Source organism: Urocitellus parryii, chromosome 13, assembly GCF_045843805.1.
Source record: "Urocitellus parryii isolate mUroPar1 chromosome 13, mUroPar1.hap1, whole genome shotgun sequence".
Taxonomy (NCBI): domain Eukaryota; kingdom Metazoa; phylum Chordata; class Mammalia; order Rodentia; family Sciuridae; genus Urocitellus; species Urocitellus parryii.
This window is the reverse complement of record NC_135543.1, coordinates 54687385-54708233: the sequence shown is the minus strand read 5'-3', so window position 1 is coordinate 54708233 and position 20849 is coordinate 54687385. Positions and strand designations below refer to the sequence as shown.

General features: G+C 37.9%; 1 protein-coding gene across 1 annotated transcript in view; it reads left to right on the top strand.

Annotated features, from left to right (window-relative positions):
• L3mbtl4 (L3MBTL histone methyl-lysine binding protein 4) overlaps positions 1-20849 on the top strand; it is a 335303-nt gene that overhangs the window by 166232 nt on the left and 148222 nt on the right. Inside the window, exon 12 of the mRNA XM_077792340.1 lies at positions 1352-1454. Coding sequence (XP_077648466.1) covers positions 1352-1454 — 103 coding nt within the window. The remainder of the gene's footprint in view (positions 1-1351; positions 1455-20849) is intronic.

Sequence of the window (20849 nt, the reverse complement as noted above, 5' to 3'; positions counted from 1 at the left end):
TAGAAGAGAATAGAAGGGAAATTAGTGCCCTGGAAATTCCATCCATGTTAAAAACATCATCAGAGTTTGGGCATGTGAGTAGCAGTGTAGAAGGACATAACTTGTAATGAGATGGGGTATTGGTTCAGAGAGTTTAGAAATAGGGATATTTGTGGTGATTACAGGACTCAGAACATGTTATTTGTGTGTGTGACCTGATGGATTCAGGGAGAGACCACTGGAGATGAGCAGGTTCGTGATGGGGTGACATGGTGGATGGGATGCCTGTGAGGCTGATGAGCTCACCTGAGCTGATGTTTGAAGAGGGGGCATAGTAGGAACAAGGTAACATGGTGCCAGAGTCTTGCCTGAGTGGCTTGGGATGACCCAAACAGATGGATGAGAGCAGAAGCAGATGGTGGAGTCCTTATCACCAGCCTTGGAAGAACAGGAGTCTTAGAAGTGAGGTTCAGGAGAGGCACTGGATGGAAAAGAGCATATTTTTTGAAGAAAATGAAGGGGTTTTCTTGAAGAAGATTGTGGCTGCAGTGAGCCAACAGCTGGATGAGAGTAGAGCTGGGAGATGGAGAAAATAACTCAACAAAGAAACAGTTTGTTGAGGAGGAAGGGAGGTATGGGGTTGTCAGGCCTACAAGGTAAGGGGTGGAACATTTCAAAAGTTGATATTGGTGTGTGTGTGGTGTGTGTGTGTGTGTGTGTGCGTGTGTGTGTGTTTGGGGATGGGGGAAGAGTGAGGAAAATCATATCATTGAACAGGGCTTGGGGGTTTTTAATCCTATTAACCTTTAGGGGTAGATGGCCTCTTGAGATTGTCAGAATTCATCTCTGGCCTGGAGTGGTTGGAGAACAGTGCTATTGTGTAGGGTAGTGTAGAGTAGTGTGGCTTGGGGTGGGGGTGCAGTGTGATGTCAGTCCTTTCTCAGTTGAGCTTTGACTGCCACTTGGGTTAGGCCTTGGTCTTGAGTCAGCCACCCATGGCCAGTTTGCCTGTGGGCTGTCGTGTGTTCCCATCTCAGCTTGTGGCTATATTCCCTTTGCTATAATTAATATCTATATCTGTATAATTAATATCTGAAAGAATAAGTGAATGTCCTCACATCCATTTGTTTCAATTTCTTCAATGCTGATTCATTTTCTCCTTTAATATTAATTTTGTTGTGAGTATTATTTATTATACCATGGTGTTTTCTGCTAAATCAATTTATAAAATATCAAGTACTCAATAAGTGGGTTTTTTTGGTGATAGTTTGTTTTTAATTTGTAAAGTATCAATTAACATCATGTACATATTTTAGTCTCTCCAGTTCTTTAATGAGGGTGTTTTTAAGGTATGTTCTTTTACTTCCTGAAGGAGCAAATGATGTGAAAATCCTTCCAGGTCAAGCTGTTTGTCCTACACCTGGGTGCCGAGGAATAGGCCATATCCGTGGTCCACGTTATTCAGGACATCACAGGTAAAATTTTTTCTTACTTAAATTATTTTAGGGATGAATGAGAATATTATGCAGATTGGCTACTTCATGTAGCATCATAAATGAATCTCCTGAATGCAGCTTCCCCCATCCTACTCCCTTCTCTGTAACTAAGGCCCATCTTTCCTGTTATCTGCCTTCTTATGCCCTTCTAGAGTCTTCTTGGACTCCTGAAGTATTTCCCAGATTTACATCACATCCCTGAATCTCTGCTCTCTGGTGGTTTTCCTAGTAACTGCATATGCTCTGATACACTCACCTCCCTACATCCCACACCGGTTCTGAATCATCTCCATACCCCTCTGAGACTAGTTTTCTTCCAGAGAATTCTAGAGTCTCTTGTTTTTTCCCCTCGTTTTCACCTTACCTCTGTTGCTTTTTCTCTCTTACTCATTTGGAGAAGAGCTAAATCTGTGAAAGAATAGAAAGTAAGTGTGAAGTTTATGTCTATGTTTTAAATATTTTAATATGGAGCAGATGGTTCTTATAAGAGAAAATAAATACAGGTAAATACGCAAGTCTTTACTACTTTTTCTGTCCTCATCAATTGGTAAAATGATGCATAGACACATTATTCATATTGACGATCCAGTAACAGAATGGCTTTTCATCACAATGACCAAAATATCTGACAAGAAAAATTTAGAGGAGGAAAAGTTTACTTTGGGCTCACAGTTTCAGAAGACTCAGTCGATGGTCAGCCAACTCAGTCGCTCTGGGCCTGAGGTGAGGCAGAACATCTTGATGGTAGTGTGTGGCCAAAGGGTGCTGCCCAGGCTCATAGCAACCAAAAAGCAGAGAGGAAGCAGCCAGTGACAGATTTCAATGCCATATCCCTAGTGACCTACGACCTCCATCCATGCCCACATGCCTACAGTTACCAACCAGTAGTGCATTCAAATTATTAAGCCATGAAATGGATTAATCTACTACTTATGAGGTTATATCCCTAATCACTGCCTAAAAGCCCCACCTCTGAATTTTACTACATTGGGGAGTCATGCTTTCAAAACATGCGCTTTTGTGGAGATATTTCTAGATCCAAACTATAACCCATAATGGATAAACTAAAACCCAAAAGAATTGACATAAAATTAGTCCAGTACCCAAATTTATAAAAACAAGCATCACAGATAAGTTTAATGAGAAAAGAATAAGTAGTATAACATGTGAAGCAGAAAACTTTTGTTCAAATAAAAGAGATCTAAATGCAGAATGAGAAGTCCTTGCTTTATCAGGGGTTGCAATTCTGGAAAGCTATGATGTTAAAACTTTAGTCTCTCAGTCACACTTTCTATTTTTCAGATGTTCAGCAGCCACATGTGGTTAGTGGCTACTGTATTGGGATGGCACAGATGTGGTGTTCTCTAAACTTTCCACCATTGCAGAGTTCTGTTAGGCATCCCTGAGAAAGTCTAGCACATTTCACCTTCTCTTTGTGGACTTCTGAATGACAGGTATTTCCAGGTGAAATAACTGGACATCTTAATGCCTCCTTCAACATGTGGGTCATTCTTCTCAAAGTTAGCTGGAACATAATTTTGCAGTTCTTCTGTTCCTTAGCACTCCCTGAGATTCCCTCTGGCAAAGCTGTCCTCCCTAGACAGCCCCTTCAGGCTGCCCGGCAGCTCACTAAGGCCTCTTTTCCACTTCATCAGAGCTGACTTGCCTCCCTCACTATTCTGTGATTCACCTTTCCTGACTGGATTCTGAACTGTGAACAGATTTCTAGAGGGCATGTTCTAACCTGTTCCAGCCTCTTCTCTGAACCCTTGCTCCTCTGTAGACATAATTAGAGCCTGGTTGATGTTCTTATTTCTGTCATCTCATTATCAATAGTATTGAGACTATTTGACATGTTTTAACTAACAAGTAGTCTCTAAAAGTTGGGCTTAGAACTTACGAATAAACTAGAAGAACATAAAAATAAGGAAGAGTTTAAAGAAAAGCATTGTATGAGGTTCAGAGGGGAAAAAATGAAAAACCAAAGACATTGTGAGGAAGCCAGGAGGTGTGAGACACTACCCTAACTGAAGACCTCACAGATGCACAGAGCTGCTTGGGGAGATGCCTTATGACTGGGTGATGGCTCTTGTTCAGCTGAGACCTCAGTATGACAGAGCAGACATCAAGTAAGTAAGAGCAGATTGTTCAAACCATAATGACTCCAGGGCTTCAGAAGTGAAAAATGAAAAGCAGTGAGTACCCTCAATTAGCTTCTCTTTAGATTAGAAAAGATGAATTCAAGACTATATATTTTTCAGAATTGCATATATAAGATTTATAAGGAGTTTAAATCATCAGGTAAATAAATCCTAAGTTACCTATGAATGGAAGTGCAAAATAGATTTTTATTCTATTTAAAACTATTTTGTATTCAAGTAATGGAGACAAGTTTCCTGGTGGAGTTAGTGCAAATGACAAGGCAGTTATTGGAGAGCGGGGCACAGGTATTGGAGGTCAGCTGTAGTAAGCACTGAACATCTCTCCTCCTGCTTTAAGCATTTAATCAGCATCTTTAACCAACTTAATTTATGAACGTAACTATGTGTATGACCTCTTGTAATTAACTAGATAAAATTGTTTTGATATCATGTATTATCTCCAGGGTTCATTTTCATGTTATTTCTATTAGTGGAGTCTAGATATTACATGGCTCTAAAAGATTAAAAGTATTGTTCTTCAGCACTTGATAGTGTCTGATGAGATACACACACACACACACACACACACACACACACACACACACACGTGACTGATAGAAAGCTTCAATCACCCAAGGTTATAATTATGTTTTGTTCCTGGGGGTCTAAGAGATGGTAAGTAATAGGTGAGGATTTTTTAATGTTGCTTCATCCTCCCAAATCCTAGATGTGGTGTGATGGTCATTTCTACCTTGAGTTTCCTGAAAAATTTAAATGAATTTAAATTTAAATTGCATATTCCAAAACAAACTTTTTTTTCTCCTGTCACAGACATGGACCTTTACTATAGAGCCTTCCTTCTACAGATTGCCTTATGTAGTTTCATCTCTACTATATATTTTTATATTTTAGAAAAGAAAAAGAAAAAATAGAAAGCCCCTCCAGTATCACTGAAGTGTGTAGTTGGTTTCTGCTTCCAAAGCCTGGGGGTGTGTGAGCATGAAAGCAGGGCTTCACTTGAAGCCAAGTGGCTGTTTCAGTCTCTTTTCTGTAAAATATTCCCAGTCCATAAAGTGCTTGCAAGTAGTAAGTGTTGTTTTACCATTTCATGTCCGAATTCCTGGTTCCCACTCAGCCTGCTATTTTGAAAGGAAGTAAACAGTCTCCTTAAAGTACGTTGTCGATGTCTTTTTTGTATGGCTAACAAGGGAAACAGTGACACCAAGATATCACTAAAGAAAATTGGGAATAGTGTATCATTTTAATAAATCAGGTAGACCTGTGAGTACTTCCCAAATAAATTTCAGACACATTTATTTTAGTTTTCATTAAAATAAGGAAATAACCGTAATATTCAAGTCTGTCTGGAATTCATGCAGAATCTACATAAACCATTATTTGAGAGAACTTGCATTAGTTCTTATCTTTATGAAAATAGAACTTTTGGCACTCAGTTATCACACAAATTACATTTTATTTGAATGAATTTACTGTGAATAAAAGGAGTAGGTATATTTGTTTACAAAGAAATATTCAAAGATGACAAGAAGGTCCAGGATTAGACATGAAGTTGTTTTTTCTAAATAAGTAAAACACAGACCCTGGAAGATTTTATCTATCTCTGTGTCATAAAGCATACAAAAGTAATTTACTTGTCACAGTGTGAGAGCCACTGGCCCCAGTGCGCATATGTGGGGGCAGGGCACATATTGCCAATGCATCTGTAAAGGAGCAGGTGCTGCCCAGAGATGGGGCGATGGGACGTCCAATGAAGCAAAGATGACTTTGGGTGCTCCTTATGCAAATCTAGCATAATTCAGCCTCTATTTGTAATTCTTGTGAATCGTTTTGTTAGCTCAGATGGAAAAGATGGAAATTATTTCAGATGTTTTCTTCTTTTTTATCTGTTCCTGTGTGTGAGACAGAAAGAGAAAGTGTGTGTGTGTGTGTGTGTGTGTGTGTGTGTGTGTGTGTGTGTGTGTATTCATGTTCAAGGCTTTAGACTGGCCTGAGTTGGACATCCAGACCTGCCTCTTACTGTGTGATGTGGAGCAGTGGCAGATTGCCCCCCTATTCTTAGTTTAAGTTCCCTCATCTGTGAATGGGAGCTTGTTGCAGTAGGAAATGTCAAGTTCTGTGAGATTACAACAGATCTAAATCTTTACTCACTAAATAATACAGTATCACGCTGCTCAAAATATGACTGCATAAAATATAGAGAAACAAAATAATAAAAGGAGGTTTAACACATCCATTGCAAACAAGGGTTTATTAAATAGGCCAAAAAGACACACTGATGTACAGATTCTCAATAGCCTGCTAAAAGAAGACTGACTAAAAGATATAGATCAAGCAAAATAAAAATAAATCTGCTTAAAAGCAATTTGCAAAACTTGAGTGTTAGGCTATAAACAACTCAATAAATTCTCAAAATGAAAACAGTTCTTACCCTTTCTCTGATCAAAATGCATTAAGAAAAAAATGCTGAGAAAAAAATCATATCACCTAGAATATATGGAAAAGTATTCATAACTGTAGCTTTAATAATCATAGGCTCAAAAGAGAACCTAACTTTGAATCTCAGAAAATCTAGATGTAGTGCAATGAGAACACTAAGGAGATAAATTTTGGGGGCATTACTCTGTGTAGGTTTAGAAAAAATTTATATTCCATTCATTTAAGACAAAATGGAAATATAATATTAAACTCAAAAAGCTCTAAGAATTTTTTAAATGATTACAAAAATGCAAGGAATACCTAATTAAAAGATAAAATGAATGGATTGCAACACTCAGACTAAAAAAAGGAAGTAAATTATTAAGACCATCCAAGAGTTGGTCCTTTGAAACAAAATGATAATACTACTACAACAGATAATAAACAGCACCAATTCAGTTTTAAAAAACAACAAAACAAACAAACGAACAAACAAAACTGTCCTATATAGTCTATGCCTCTTGCTGAGATTTGGTGGGGGACTCCCCTTATGGAAGGAATTGGAATCACAGCTCTTAGATTTCTCATTTGGTTGCTCTGAATTTACTTGTAATAGTTTCATCTATTTCATTTGCCTTTCTTCAGATGGTGGCATTTGGGAAATCCCTGGGCTCCTCTTATGCTTCCCTCCACCATCTTAGAGGTTGCCTTTCTTCTGTAAAGCGAACATTTCCTCAGCTATCTTCCTGCCACTGGGGTTGACTTTTAACAAACACCATTGGTTGCATCACTGTGACCTAAGAGGACAGACTCCTCAATTTAACCTTTGGCTCCTTCCAGCCTTTGCTCTGGGCAGCCTCAGACTCCTCTTGCTTAATTCTCTCACCTCCAAAGCTCTTATCATCAGGTGGTCCATTTATCAATGGGGTAACCCTTCTGGAGCCCTCATTCCTCTGGCCTGCTCTGGTTTCTCACTGAGGCCAGCTGCACAGCAGTCTTCCTGCCATTTATCTCTTCTGGGGACTCCCTTTATTTCCTTCTCTTGGAGCCTCCATCAGAGGCTGGGATCTGAGCCTCTTGAATTCTGACAATTTTATTTCCTGGTTTACTTTCTCCTTTTCCTGGCTTTTGGGGATGGGATTTGTGAGAAGTAATATTTTTGTATATATAAAATATTCTTTGTTTCCTAGCCATAAAATTTAGTTGTGGGTATAGTTATAATTGGAATTTCTTTCCCTTTTTTTATAATAATTAAGGCATCACTCCATGTTATTTTACCTTTTTGTTGTTGAGAAGTCCACAGTTATTCAGATTTCAACGCATAGCAGGATTGTTCTCCCCTCTCCCTACTCCCTCCCCCTCTGCAAGAATGACATCCTTCTAGAAACATGTAGGACTTTCTGTGAATCACTAATGTCCTGAAATGGTCCTCTTTTCATTCATTGCTTCAATCTAGAAATGTACATCTTTTATTTCTGGGAAACAGTCTCATAGTATTTCTTTGATAGCACTTTCTTTTTTGTTTGTATTCTTAGACACATGTTTGAAATTTTCTTGCATACCTTTAAACTCCTTGTCTTTTGTTCTGGCATATGAAATGTTTCCTCAACTTTGTCTTCCAATCCTTCAATTGAAGTTTTTAATTATACTGTGATATTTTTTTCAGTTTTGTGAATACATCCTTTTTTTCTTTTTTGTTTTTTGTTGTATCCTGTTCTTACTTGATAGACAGTGTCTTGTTTTACCTGTCTGATAAAGGTTGGAGTTTTCCTTGTTATTTTTGTTTATTTGTTTGTTTGTTTGTTTGCACCTTGCATTCAATCTTTTTTCTGGTATTTTTTTTATTTGTTGTTTTTAGATATACACAACAGTAGGGTGCAATTTGACATAAATCAGTCATGGGTCTTTACTTCTATCCATTATATAAAATTCTTGAAGGCTAATGTGTAGGTCTGATTTTGTGGAACTGGGGAATAATTATGTGACAATTCAGTTCATTTCTATCTTTTTAAAGAAAATTCCATATGGAATCCTTCATTTTACAGCAACTAGGGCATTGTTTTCCAAAGATGCTATATTTTTGACATATTTTAAGCATTTTTTAAGTACAGCATTCCAAAGTACATCAATTTCCAAAGTTGTATGAACTGTGTCCCTATTATGAAAACAGACAAGAGTTTGGTTTATTTCTTTGTGAAAACTATAGCACATAAATTAAGGAAAGTCAAACTGATGATCTCTGGTTACTTTAAATCATCTTGAAAATGAAAATCACAGTAAAATGTAGACAAAGACAATTCATTCTCTTAATAATTAGAAATAGTACACATTATTTTAAAATTGACACCATTTTATCACCAGACTAGCCCATGGGTAATATTTTAATATTTGGATAGCATAGAGAAGCATTAAAAAGTAAATAACTACTTATAATTAATCAGCAAAGCTAATGGGCATTAAAGGTTTCATTTTCCAGGCTTTTTTTCTGAGAAACTATTTGATTTATTGTTTAAAAACAAATGACAAGAACAGCGTATGTTGCCTGTTTGTATTCAGTATAATTGTGCTCACATTTTTTTTAACTGAGTACAGTCAACACATACTGGTTTTGTCATTCGTTTCTCATGTTGTTGAAAGTTACTCAGATACATTCATCAGACATTATATTTTTGGTGTGTAAACTTCAAGACTTTTGTGTCTTGTTTTCTGGATTCTGTATTTGTTAAAAATGACTCTTCTTAACTGTTTTTTCCCTTGAGTTCTGCCTTGTCTCATTATTAGCACCAAAAAAATCATTTTAAGTGCCTATGTGCATATTCAAAAAGCACTTGCCTCTTCTATTACTTTTAGCTGTATCATATTTTTTATTTAGGTTTGCATTTTAGAAAACCATATAACTATCTTAAAAAGAAAATTGTTGAGTCTTTTTCTGTTTTTGACAACAGAGTTTAACCTATTTGCAAATTACTGTTACAATTACTTCAAAAATTATACATCTGCCAACTTGTTTTCTGCCATAAACATTTTGGTGTGGTGGTGGTATTGATGATGGTGCTGGTGGGGAGACTCGGAAAGAACCTGCCTTTCCTTCCTTTCTCCCTGAATCAGTCCCTCCCTCCTTCTTCTCTTCTTTCATTCCCTTCATCCTTTTAAAGAACATTTTGGTTGTTGATAGATTATGCTTTAGAAGGAAGGCTTATAACTATTCTAGTGGTCATTCTAATGTTTTCAAATACATTCTCAAACCTACTTTTACTTAACTTTTAAAGTCATTCAAATATTAATCTCTGGCTTTCTTGGGAAAGATGAAATGCTAAATGTTTTTCTTTTTTCTCTAATCCAATATGCCCTGTAGTATTACTTAAATTTTATTTTATGTACATTATAATTTCCTCTCAACTGTTTAGAGGTGACGATCCTTGGAAAAGGGGGAGGGAATATTTTGCAATCATATTTAAAACAACTGTGCACCTTAATTTTTTATGTGTTTACTGGTTCCAGTAGTAATCTCCAGTCCTTCTCAGCCACAGTGTCCAACTTTTTTTTTTATTTAGTAACTTTTGCTCCCTGTCCTGACACACTTTTTTTTCAAGTATTTTTAAAATTTCCCTATTATGCCTGCATGTCATATTTAAATTCTTTACACACAAGAAAATATCATCTATTAAAAGAATTTGACATGAGATAGAAATTTGTGCCCAGGTATTTTTCTTTTTCTTTCAGAGTTCTGTCCATGTTGCATCCTCTTAGCCTCCAGTTTTAATTGTGGTGGCAAGATCTTCTGTCAGCTGATTGGTGTGTGTGTGTGTGTGTGTGTGTGTGTGTGTGTGTGTGTAAAATTTTAAATTCCCCCAGATCAATCAATTGATTGATCTATCTATCTATCTATGGTTTTATTTTTATTAAATTTACTATAATACCATTTTCAGTTTTGTTTTTTAATATTTTTTGTTGTTGATGGCACAATATCTTTATTTTATTTATTTATTTTTATGTGGTGTTGAGGATTGAACCGGGTGCCTCATATGTACAAGGTAAACACTCCACCACTGAGCTAAAACCCCAGCCCCTGTTTTACTTTTTTAGACTAAAATTATTTTTTATAGGTTATCATTTTCTCCCTATATTTTAACACTGTTTCAATCTTAACTGTGTTTTTATTTCCAAAATTTTTATTAAATGAAATTTATCCCCCTGAACCTGTCTCATCTTTTCCTTCATCACTTTCAGTTCTTTATCCTTTCTGAGCACTGGGGAAATCACTGCATGTATATTCTCAACACTTAGTTAACACTTAGTGAGACCTCCACTGAGGTTTCTCCATGTGGTTATTGCATGATGCCTTCTCCCAAGCTTTCCTGGTTTCTGTGTCTCTTTCAGTCTCCATCCTGTGCCACCCTTAAGCAGATCTGGTTTGTACTAGATATTGCCATCATTTCAGAAGCCTAATTCCTAGTTTGGAGGAGCTAACACACTAGTTGACCCTAACACATTAACGTTTTAGAATGAAAAGTATTGTTTATCCATTTCATTGTATCAAAATAACAGTTTCAGGTAGGCTTAACAATTAAGCAAAAGTCATTAAAGAATCTCCTTATAATGCCAGGTAGTAGAAAAAAGGCTAAGTTCACATTAGCTCTGGGCCTTTGTTTCTTCTACTGCAGAGCATGATGATTGGACTAGGTGATTTCTTCTTCCTTTTTTAGTCATAGTAGTCCCCCCTTATCCACAAGGAATGCATTTCCGAACCCTCAATGGATGCCCGACACAACAATAGCATGGAACTCTTCCAGAAATGTGGCTCCTTATGTAGCAGCTTATTCATCAGTAGATGCAGCCTCCATTAATTTTCATATTTCTTGTTCCAACCCTATTTTGGAATCTGTGTAACCATCTTTTACTTGGCAATAAATGGTTGGTGTCACTTGTTTCATGGGACCTCTCACTGAAGTTTTAGTGGAGGCGCAACACTTTCTGGCATAACATATTGCCATCCATCACAACTCAGTTCTGTAAAGGTTTTTCACTCTGATTCAGTGCCATTTTCATCTTAAATACGCTGTGGTCATAACCTGTGCAATGTGAGGTACAATAGCAAAACTACCATGAAGTTTTCTTCACAGTTTCATAATTGGGAATTCATTCTTTCAAAGATCTTAACAACCTTAGTGTGTCATTTTTTTTCCCTTAAGTGGAGAACTTTTCACTTAAATGAAGCACTTTACAACAACTTTTTTGCATGTGCCAGTTGCCAGCATTACTGTCTTATGCTTTGTGGTCATACTTGAATACAAGCACTGAGACAGCTAATCTGATAACTGAGATGGCTAAGTGACTAACAGGTGGGTTTGATGTTGGACAAAGGGATGCATCATATCCCGGGTAGGACAGAGTGGCATGGCACATGATCTCATCACACTGCATAAGATTTATAAGATTTAAATTTTAATTTGTTATTTAAATTTTATTTAAATAAAAATTTATTACTTATTAAATGTTTATGTCTGGAACTTTCCATCTGATATTTTCAGACCACATTTGTATACAGGTAACTAAAACCAAAGAAAGTGAAATTGCAAATATGGGGGAACTACTAAAAAATATCTGTAATAGTGTTTATTAAGAGACAAATAACATAATTCTCTAAGATCTATAGCATACTGTCTAGACAAGATTTATTCTAAATTGCATGTAACATTCACACATGCACTTCACCATTTATTAAAATGTAAATATCTTGGTCCAAGAATCACATTCCAAAAGTAAGACCCATAGCTATAAATTGATCGCTGGCAACAGCAACTGGATCAGAGTAATTCCTTTTCCTAAAGAGTCAAAAATCAATGATCCTTCCATTATCTATTAAGTACAGGAAAAATTTATATCAATACATAGTTAACTTCTATGGTCTCCTGGAACTACTCAAAATGTTCAGGAATTTATCCCAGTTACTTCATACTCTGAAGCATGAATTAAAATGGATTATTCTCTTCACAAGGAAAAAGCATCCCTAAGCCTAGGAAGTTTTTCACTCTGCATTTTTTACTTATATGTTAGTTCTAAAGATAAAATTGTCTTGGGGACAGTTTTCCTAATTTTTGGAAAATGAACTCCACTATTAAAACATACTGGCTAAAATCCAAGGAGATTATGTAGCCAGGGCCAATCTTCCTTTGGTAAATAGGATATTGTTGTAAGTACAACTTATTTTGGGAAGTTACATACAGTCAATATAGTGGACGAATTTTGGTTTGATGTTTAAATGTTGGTGTCTTTTCATTTGTAAAGAAATGATTACATCATCTATTAATGGTAATCATAGTATTGTGTTGTATTTCTGTCATTTAACCACTTTCTACATGTTTTCACATGCATTCTTTAATAATATCACAGTCATATAATGCAAGTTTTATTATTCATATTTACAAATGCAAAATGTGAGTCTTGCACAAAGTCTCTTCCCATCATTGCACAGAGTGTAACTGGTAGGGCTGACTTTAAACTCAGTGTCCTATAACTGCTTATCTGCTGCTTTTCCCCTTTCCCCCAGATACATCTGCAGAACTGGAATGGTAGTTAGAATTATACCTCTCACTTATAGATGAGGAAGATTTAAGGTCAGAAAGGGAAAATAATAGTAACTACCCACAACCTGCTGTGCCTAGATGATCCCCTGTTAAGGAGACTACAGAAAGGATTCTTACTTGAGGCAAAGCCAGCACAGAGTGATCTCCAGGATTCCTTTCAAATTGTAACTTTTTTATTCCCATCTCTAAAACACACACACACACACACACGCACGCACGCACGCACGCACGCACGCACGCACCTGGGGATAGGTGGAGGGGACTTGTCAAGACAACTGTAGTTGTTAAACATAATTTGTCATAGAAAATAAAAAGTAAAAGCTGCTTGAATCCTACCTCCACTTTGATACATAGAGTTGTTAAAGTATTCCTTGTAAAATCTGAAACATCAGTAAGATGTTACTTATGAATCAGAAATGTGGAATAAAAGCTTTAGTTATGAAAATATTAAGCTAGGTATGATGATTTTAATTATCCCTTTGTCTCAATTATTCTCATTTTGATGACTTAATAATTATAGCATCACACTCCAATTTCAGTTATTATATTTCAGGGCCTGCATATGTCAGATTTAATATTCATTTTCCTGTTTTTATGTGGAGCCAGATGGAAGAGGTGCATTGCCTATTTATAAGAACTAGCTATTATTACTGAATTTACTGAACTCCTTGAGTGATAACAGCAGTCAAGGTTGAGAGTGGCTTAGGATCACATTAATCTAAAGTAAATAATGCCAGAGCAGTAATCCAAAGTAAATACTATGTCATGCATCTGTAAATGATCATATTGCTTAATAAAATGGACACAATGGCATTGACCCCAGTTTTAATACATGCTACAGAAGGTTCAAGTATGACTGGACAACAGATAATTCTGCATATAACAAATGGAGCTCTGAACCTAAGAAGGGCCTTTTACAGAATGTTGTAAATATCAATTATGTAGTAAATTCCAAAATAAATTTAAAAATTCCATTCCCAGTTGCATGACCAACAGAAATGTGTGCGTTCAGCTCACTAAAAGACATGTACTAGAATGTTCATAGCAGCACTTTATGTAATAATCCTACCTGTGTCTACTCAAATGCCCAACTGTGCATGTTTGCACAGTGAGATTCTGTACAACAATGAGAATGAGCAGACTAACCACACACATGAATGAGGTTCACAAATTGGTTGCTGATTGAAACCAAATGGGTCCAATCTAAAATACTGGATGACTTCAATATGAGGTCTAAAAACAGGAAAAAATTATTTATTTTATTAAATTCAGCTCTGTGGTTACCCTTGTAGATACCCCTCTATGACTGAAAGAGGGCAATGGAGGGGTTTGGGGGTAATGTTCTGCCTTCTAATCTGGAGCTTGTTATAGGAGTTTCTCACATTGGAAAAACAATTTATAATCTGCACTCTCTATGTAAAGTCTATTTCAGTAATAAAGTTTACCAGAAGTTTAAATCACCTCACAAATATCAGTATCTACAAGCTAACCTGCTGTGGCAGGCCTAGGGACAACCTGCTAGGTTGGTTGGCAGGGGCCATGCTGGATGGCCAGATCTCTTGCCTCTCCATTCCTCTCTCTGGACACTGCAGGAGAGACCCACATCCCAGGCCTTTGTCCACATCCCAGGCCTTTGGGCTTGTCAACTCCTTCAGGAGGCAGGTGGCCAGCTTTAAGGCCTCCCTGGTGAAGGCCAAGGGTGTCACTGTTGAGTGAGGTTAGAAATGTGTCTGCCCTCATTAGAGTCTCAGCCCTCAGTGCTCAATTTATGTTTAATCTCCTTTGCATGTCTCTGTCAGGGATTAAGAATGAGCTAACAGAACAGATTAAAATGTTTCAATTTATCTGAGATAGGAATTAAGAGACCTTGCTTCTGGGCTTTGTGTTCTGAAGAACATTAGCCAGTTGTTACCCTGTTTTTGTTTCTTTTATACTTAGCTTTCGGGTGGAATAGAGAGATGATTTTCTTTCTATGAGACAACAGGTTTGCAGAGAGATGTATCAGCTGTATCAAGAAAAACCTTTTCCTGGAATTAAGCCTGAGACAGATGCCTCCCACACTTGAGAGAGCCCTCGAGTCTTCTGGCAAATGATATTTCTTAGGCCAGACTTGTGTGCTATTTAAACCATATTATAAAATATATAGAACCTGAGGAAGAATAAAATAGCATATATCACTGTTTTCAGTATTTCCTGAACAGTGATCCACATACTGTCAAGCCTAACACCCTGCCTCTTTCTCTCATCCCCTCCACCCACACGTTTATCTAAGAATTCTCTGCTGCTAATTCACAAACATTAAAAAAGCCTTTTTAGAAAGGACCAAGAGCCTGCTTTGCCAAGCAGCAGACTGACATTATATCCTGAGCTTGCAGAGAATCTGAGTTAGGTTGCACTCAGCGTTTCTGCTCCATCTGCACTTGGTCAGCCATTTGCATGGTTTCTTGTGGAAGGAGCTCCTGATTATTCACAACTACAAGTGCTAAGGATTTCAGCACAGTGTAAAATATCCAGCAGTAAGTGGCAAAAATTTTACCCCAGCACTCTTCTTGCCTTCCTCGTGGGTGACTTCATATCATTATTATTGTTAGTAGCTGGTACAAATTTAGGAATAGGCTGGCTGTGTTGTGTGCCTCACTGGCCAAGATGGAGATCAGCCTTGCAGAGGGGCTCATGGAAGGGAAGGATGCTGTTCTGCTAACAAAATCAGCTGCACCAGTTCATGAGAACATTCTGGATAAGTTGAAGAGTGTCATTGTACTTTGATGTAAACAATTGTGCCAAGTGATCTTCAATGATACATGCAAACAAATAGCACCTCACGGAATAAAACACTTGCTGCTTACTACATCGGTCAATTCTGGTGTTACAAGTATTTAACAAAAGGTCAAATAAGTACTTGGGTCAGATGAAACTTCCATTTTGTATCTTAAGGGTTTCTTCTAAATAAACTAGCTTAGCAGGTACTTAGGAGAAAAATACTGTGAGAATGCATGACTTATAAAAAAAAGTTAGATTTTTTTACCTGTTTTATTTTTTATATTTTATTTTATTTTTTAAATACACAACAGCAGTGGAAAGCATTACAATTCTCATTACACATATAGGGCACAATTTTTCATATCTCTGTATATAAAGTATGTTCACGCCAACTTATGCCTTTATACATGTACTTTGTATTTTTTTGCATTACAATTCTTAATACACATATATACCACAATTTTTCATATCTCTGCTTGTATATAAAGTATGTTGACACCTAATTCAAGTCTTCATACCTGTTCTTTGTATAATGATGTCCATCACATTAGATTTGCATTAATATCTTCAATAAATTAGACTCAAGTCTTCACCAGAATATCTCATCTGGAAATGACTTTTGTTCCTTCCACTAAACAAGCATTTATTGACTTTCTTTTATTCAACCTGTGTTATGCTAGGTATAAGATCTGTAGTCCTGTTTCCACAAGCTCAAGTCTGGAGATGGAAATGAATGGCCTGAGAAAGGTATGCTTAGGAATCAAGGGTGGTCACACAGGGCCTCTGGAGCCCTTTGGGGGTTCTAAGGAAGTTTCCCAGAAGAGGTAAGATCTTCTGAGCCCTGAAGGATGATAACCTTCAAGCAAAAGGGTTAGGAGGGATATTCTAGCAAAAGGTGGTGACTGAGACACAGAGATAGTTGATACTAGTGAGCGTTCATGGAGGTTGAGGGAGGAAGAGTGGCAGGGGAATTGTGGATATGACAGAAGCCCCTCCCATTTGTATTTCCAAACCTTTCCAACCCTTTATGGGTGTGGACCTTCAAAACCTTGAGTTTAGAGGTTGAGATCTTGGACTTAGCTTCTTGGTTGAGTTGCTGTCTGCCTGGCAGACACCTGTGCTATGGTCAGCTGTGCCCTTCACCAGCACATCTGCTGCAGTAACTGTGCAGGTCAGCTCCCCCGTATCATGTCATCAGCACAGACCACTGTCCTTTGTTTCCATGAGTTTATTCAGCATTCTCTGCTAGTCCAGGATGTAGGCATTACGAATACACCTTTTCTAACAGTGCTTTTGTGGTTTTATTGTTGATAATCCATTGTGAAAAAATTTTTAATGGCACTTAAAATATTAGGTTTCTGTTGTATATAAAAAGATTTTAACATCTGATGGTATGTATAGTTATCACAATCAACATCTTACAGCAGTTATTATCTCCATCTTATAGAGGTGGAAACTGAGGTGCAGAAGGGTTAGTCATCTTACTGGTTACCAGTATATAGCCAACTCAGAATTTGCATACATGTGATCCAACTTCACCAAGTCATCACTTGTCCCATTTCACCAAAAAGCGCCACTTTTCTCCCTGGCCATTAAACCAAGAATACTGATGGCTTCTGGAGGGAGTTATTCATCCAGATACTTGCTGTTGGCTTTGAATTGTGCTCTGTGACTTCAACTCCTTCTTCAGCACTCTCTGGGAAGTCTTTTAGTTTTCTCTATCAGAGCTGATCCATAGAGTGTCTGGGTTCTTCTGATCTTTGCTCCACTGCCTCTTCCGCTCTCTTCCCCAGCCTAATCCCAGTTTCTACTTCATTGGAAAAATAATTATGATCCAATCAGGACTTCTTCCCTCTTGGCAGGGCAAAAAATAGTCCTTCCTCCTGTTTAATGCCAGTCTCTGAACCCCATCCCTGCCCTTGTCATTTGGTTGTGTATAAGTGGGTCTTTCTTTTGGACACTCTGTCAGTCCCTCTCTTCCTTCCTCTGTCTTCTCCCTTGGCCACTTCCAGGAATCAAACCCAGGACCTTGCCTCTGCTAAGTACAGGCTTTACCACTGAGCTATACTCCCCGCCCTGGTCTCTTCCTTTCTATTGAAAACATAGAGATAATAGAGGGCACACTGGGGATTTGGGGAAGGATGTAGTATTTTATTTTTTTATTATCATCATGGTTACACAGGTATTGGTTTTAAAATTACATTTTAAACAGTATAGACATAATTTATGCCTGTTTTATGTGAGATATCCAACAACCACAATGAACTTAAACATGTTCACATTGCTTACATTTAAAAAACAAACAAACTATTTTCCAATTCAGATCCTCCTGCCCTTCATAACAGACATTCTGATGGAATGCCCCGTCCCTGCCTTGCTGACACCCAGCACTTCTTTGTGCCCTGTTACGTGGCTCTGGCCACAGTTCCCTGTCACAGCTCTCATCAGATCACCTTGTACCTCCTTCTCATCAAACCCTGGTGTCATTTTTTACCTCCATATGCATCCTGTTTTTCTTCAGCATGGTTGGCATGGCTTTCTCTCCAGTTTCACAGCCACTTTGCTTGTTTCTGGCCTCCCTTTCTTTGCTCTCCATGGTATCACCAGCTTCTTGCTTTTCTCTTTCTCCTTGGTCTTTCTTTGCTGCTCACCCCTCCTCTAAGATGCTGTCACCCAGGGTCCTTCTAGGAGTTCCTCTCTTGATCACACCTCTGCAGAGGTCCTTCACCCTGATTCTGAGTGGGATTCCCAGGATAGCTCTGAACACACTGAGATCTCCCACAGTTCTGAACTCACTGACCTGGGGTAGGGTTCAAGTATCAATATAGCTTTTAAGTTCTCTAGGAGATTCTAATTGTGCACAGGGAGAAAAGCACGTGTCTCTATGCTTACTCACAAACTCTCCTGGCATCATTTCACAGCCCCGTACATCACCATGGCTACAGCTAAATGCTCATGGCTTCCAGGAGGTACATCTAGCCCAGATCATTGTTGAATGGACTCCCATGTATCTACCTGCCCAATGAGCACCCTTCATTGGATGATTTCTTGGCTTTTTGTGTTCAAAGCCAAATTCATCCCCCTACCAAAATTTCAGTGGTTGGTAGGATCATGTATCCAGTTACCCGATTTGTAAAGTGAGAAATCATTCTTAACCTGTTTCTTCCTTTACCCCTGATTTTGAGTCAGTCACTCAAGATTGGTAATAGGTCCTGCTTCCTAAATCATGTCCCATTTGTCTGTTTGTCTCCGTAATTACCCATGCTTTTGTTCATGCCCTTCCACTCACTCAGGGCTCTCATTCTGGGCTAACAGATTGTCTTCCTCAGGCTGGTCAGTCAGACTGGTCTTTTCCAAACCAGAATCTGGCTGTCTCACAGTCTACATCAAGCATCTCTCAGTGGCTTCCCATTCCTCCCCCAAACATTAAGATGCCTCCAAGGCCCAGCTGTACTCCAGCTACATGGCACACTCTGGAATAGATTGAGTTCCATCTTGCTCACAGGCTTAGCCTAATTCTTCTACTGCTGGACATCCTCTCGCCAGCCCCAACCCTCACACTCCTTTCCCATTATAACACAACCTAGACACCACTTCTTAGATTTTCTGGTTGCCCCTCCTCTAAAGTGCCACCTCCTTTGGGCTCCTAAAGCATTGTATCCCCACCCCACTGCCAGTGCACCTGCAGCCTCCTTCCAGGTATGTGTTGTTGTCTTTCCCCAGCACGAGACAGTGCTCCAGGAGGCAGCTCTGTGTGTTGGTCAGATGAGTGCCTGGAGCACATGTGATGGGAAGCATGAGGTCCGCTTTCACAAGTCTCAAGATACAGACTTAAGAATCATAAAAGAATAAATAATGGTAGATGGTTTCCCAGGTAAATCAAATGGAGCAAAACTAGAGCACTTGCCTAACACATGTGAGGCCCTGGGTTCGATCCTTAGAACCACATAAAAATAAATAAATAAATAAATAAAGGTATTGTGTCCATCTACAACTAAAAAAAAATTTTTAAGTGATACAGTTCTGTAAATGCAATTTTGTTTCATTGACATCCTTAACTATTTATTCTAGAAACATTGGTTGAAATCTTGCAGTGTCGAAGGCTTATGCCTTGGATAGAAACTACAAGAAGTGATAAAGGGAGTATTCAGACTCTCAAGGAGCTTGTTGTATAATAATGTTGAGAATATATTATGAATATATGAATACAGATGGTTTAATACAAAAGAGAAAATGATGAGTTATCTTAGACGAAGCACAGAGAAAAGTACTTAGGGTTTCAGTATTTCAGAGGGAGAGATTAATTGAAGGGGAAGTGGATCATAGAAAGCATCCCAGAGGAAGTGATGTTCCCGCTGTCTGCTGAGTAGAGTCAGTCAAATGTCAAATGCAGTTTAAAGAAGGATATCAGGGAAAGATTGATCCTTGGCAAGGGAAGCATTATCCCACTCGTCCCTGCATTATTCACCTTCATCTCAAATACATATTTTGAATATTTATCATGTGCATGTGTGTATGTATATTTATGATGTGTGTGCATTTTGTTCTCTGCAGTATCCCAATGCCTAGAACAATTACTGGCATATAGTAGGTGCTCAATTAATATATTTGGAAGAAAGGAGGAAAGAAATTAGCACTAGAATTTGTTGTGTGTGTGTGTGTGTGTGTGTGTGTGTGTTGCTAAAGATTGAACCCAGGGTCTTGTGCATGCAAGGCAAGCAGTCTACCAACTGAGCTATATTCCCAGCCCTAGAATTTGTTCTTGATCTCCAAGTAGGTAGGCTATGGATATTGCAGAGGAGCTGACAGTATATTCCATAGGAGAGCCCTCTATGCTTTGCTTAAGTATACACTGAAATAACTCAAAACACCTTTTCTCATCAGGCTTTCAATATTTAGTTTTTGGAAACATAATTATTACCATAAACTCTATTGTCTTTCAATTGTTCATTAATAGTAGGTAATATAAGGAAAAGCAGCCCAGGGGTGGTTTAGTGGTCTTGAAACAGTTGAATTGATGAATGTCTTTTCCCATTCCTTATTGTCTGTATTTATTAAATGAGGGAAGATGACACATCGAGGCTTCTCGGGAGCCTGTGAGAGCCACTGTCAAATCATTCTTTGTGGCTGATTCAGCATTTTCGGAGTAAAGTGTCACATAAATGCAAGTTTCTGCTTCTTGGTTTTCATTTGCTTTCCACCCATCTCCACACACATCACTCCAGTAACTACTGTCATAGTTTTACTTGGCTACAACAAAGCTTTATCAGGTTTGTGGTTACACCACTTAGCATTTTAAAACTGTTTTGAATATGCTTTCTTTTTAAGTCTTTGTTGTCTTCTCCCAATGTCTGAAAACAAATGAAGCAATATTCTTTTCCATGAATGAATATGTTAGCCTTTAATACTAATCAGATAATACTCAGATGTGCACAAAATATTAGAACATA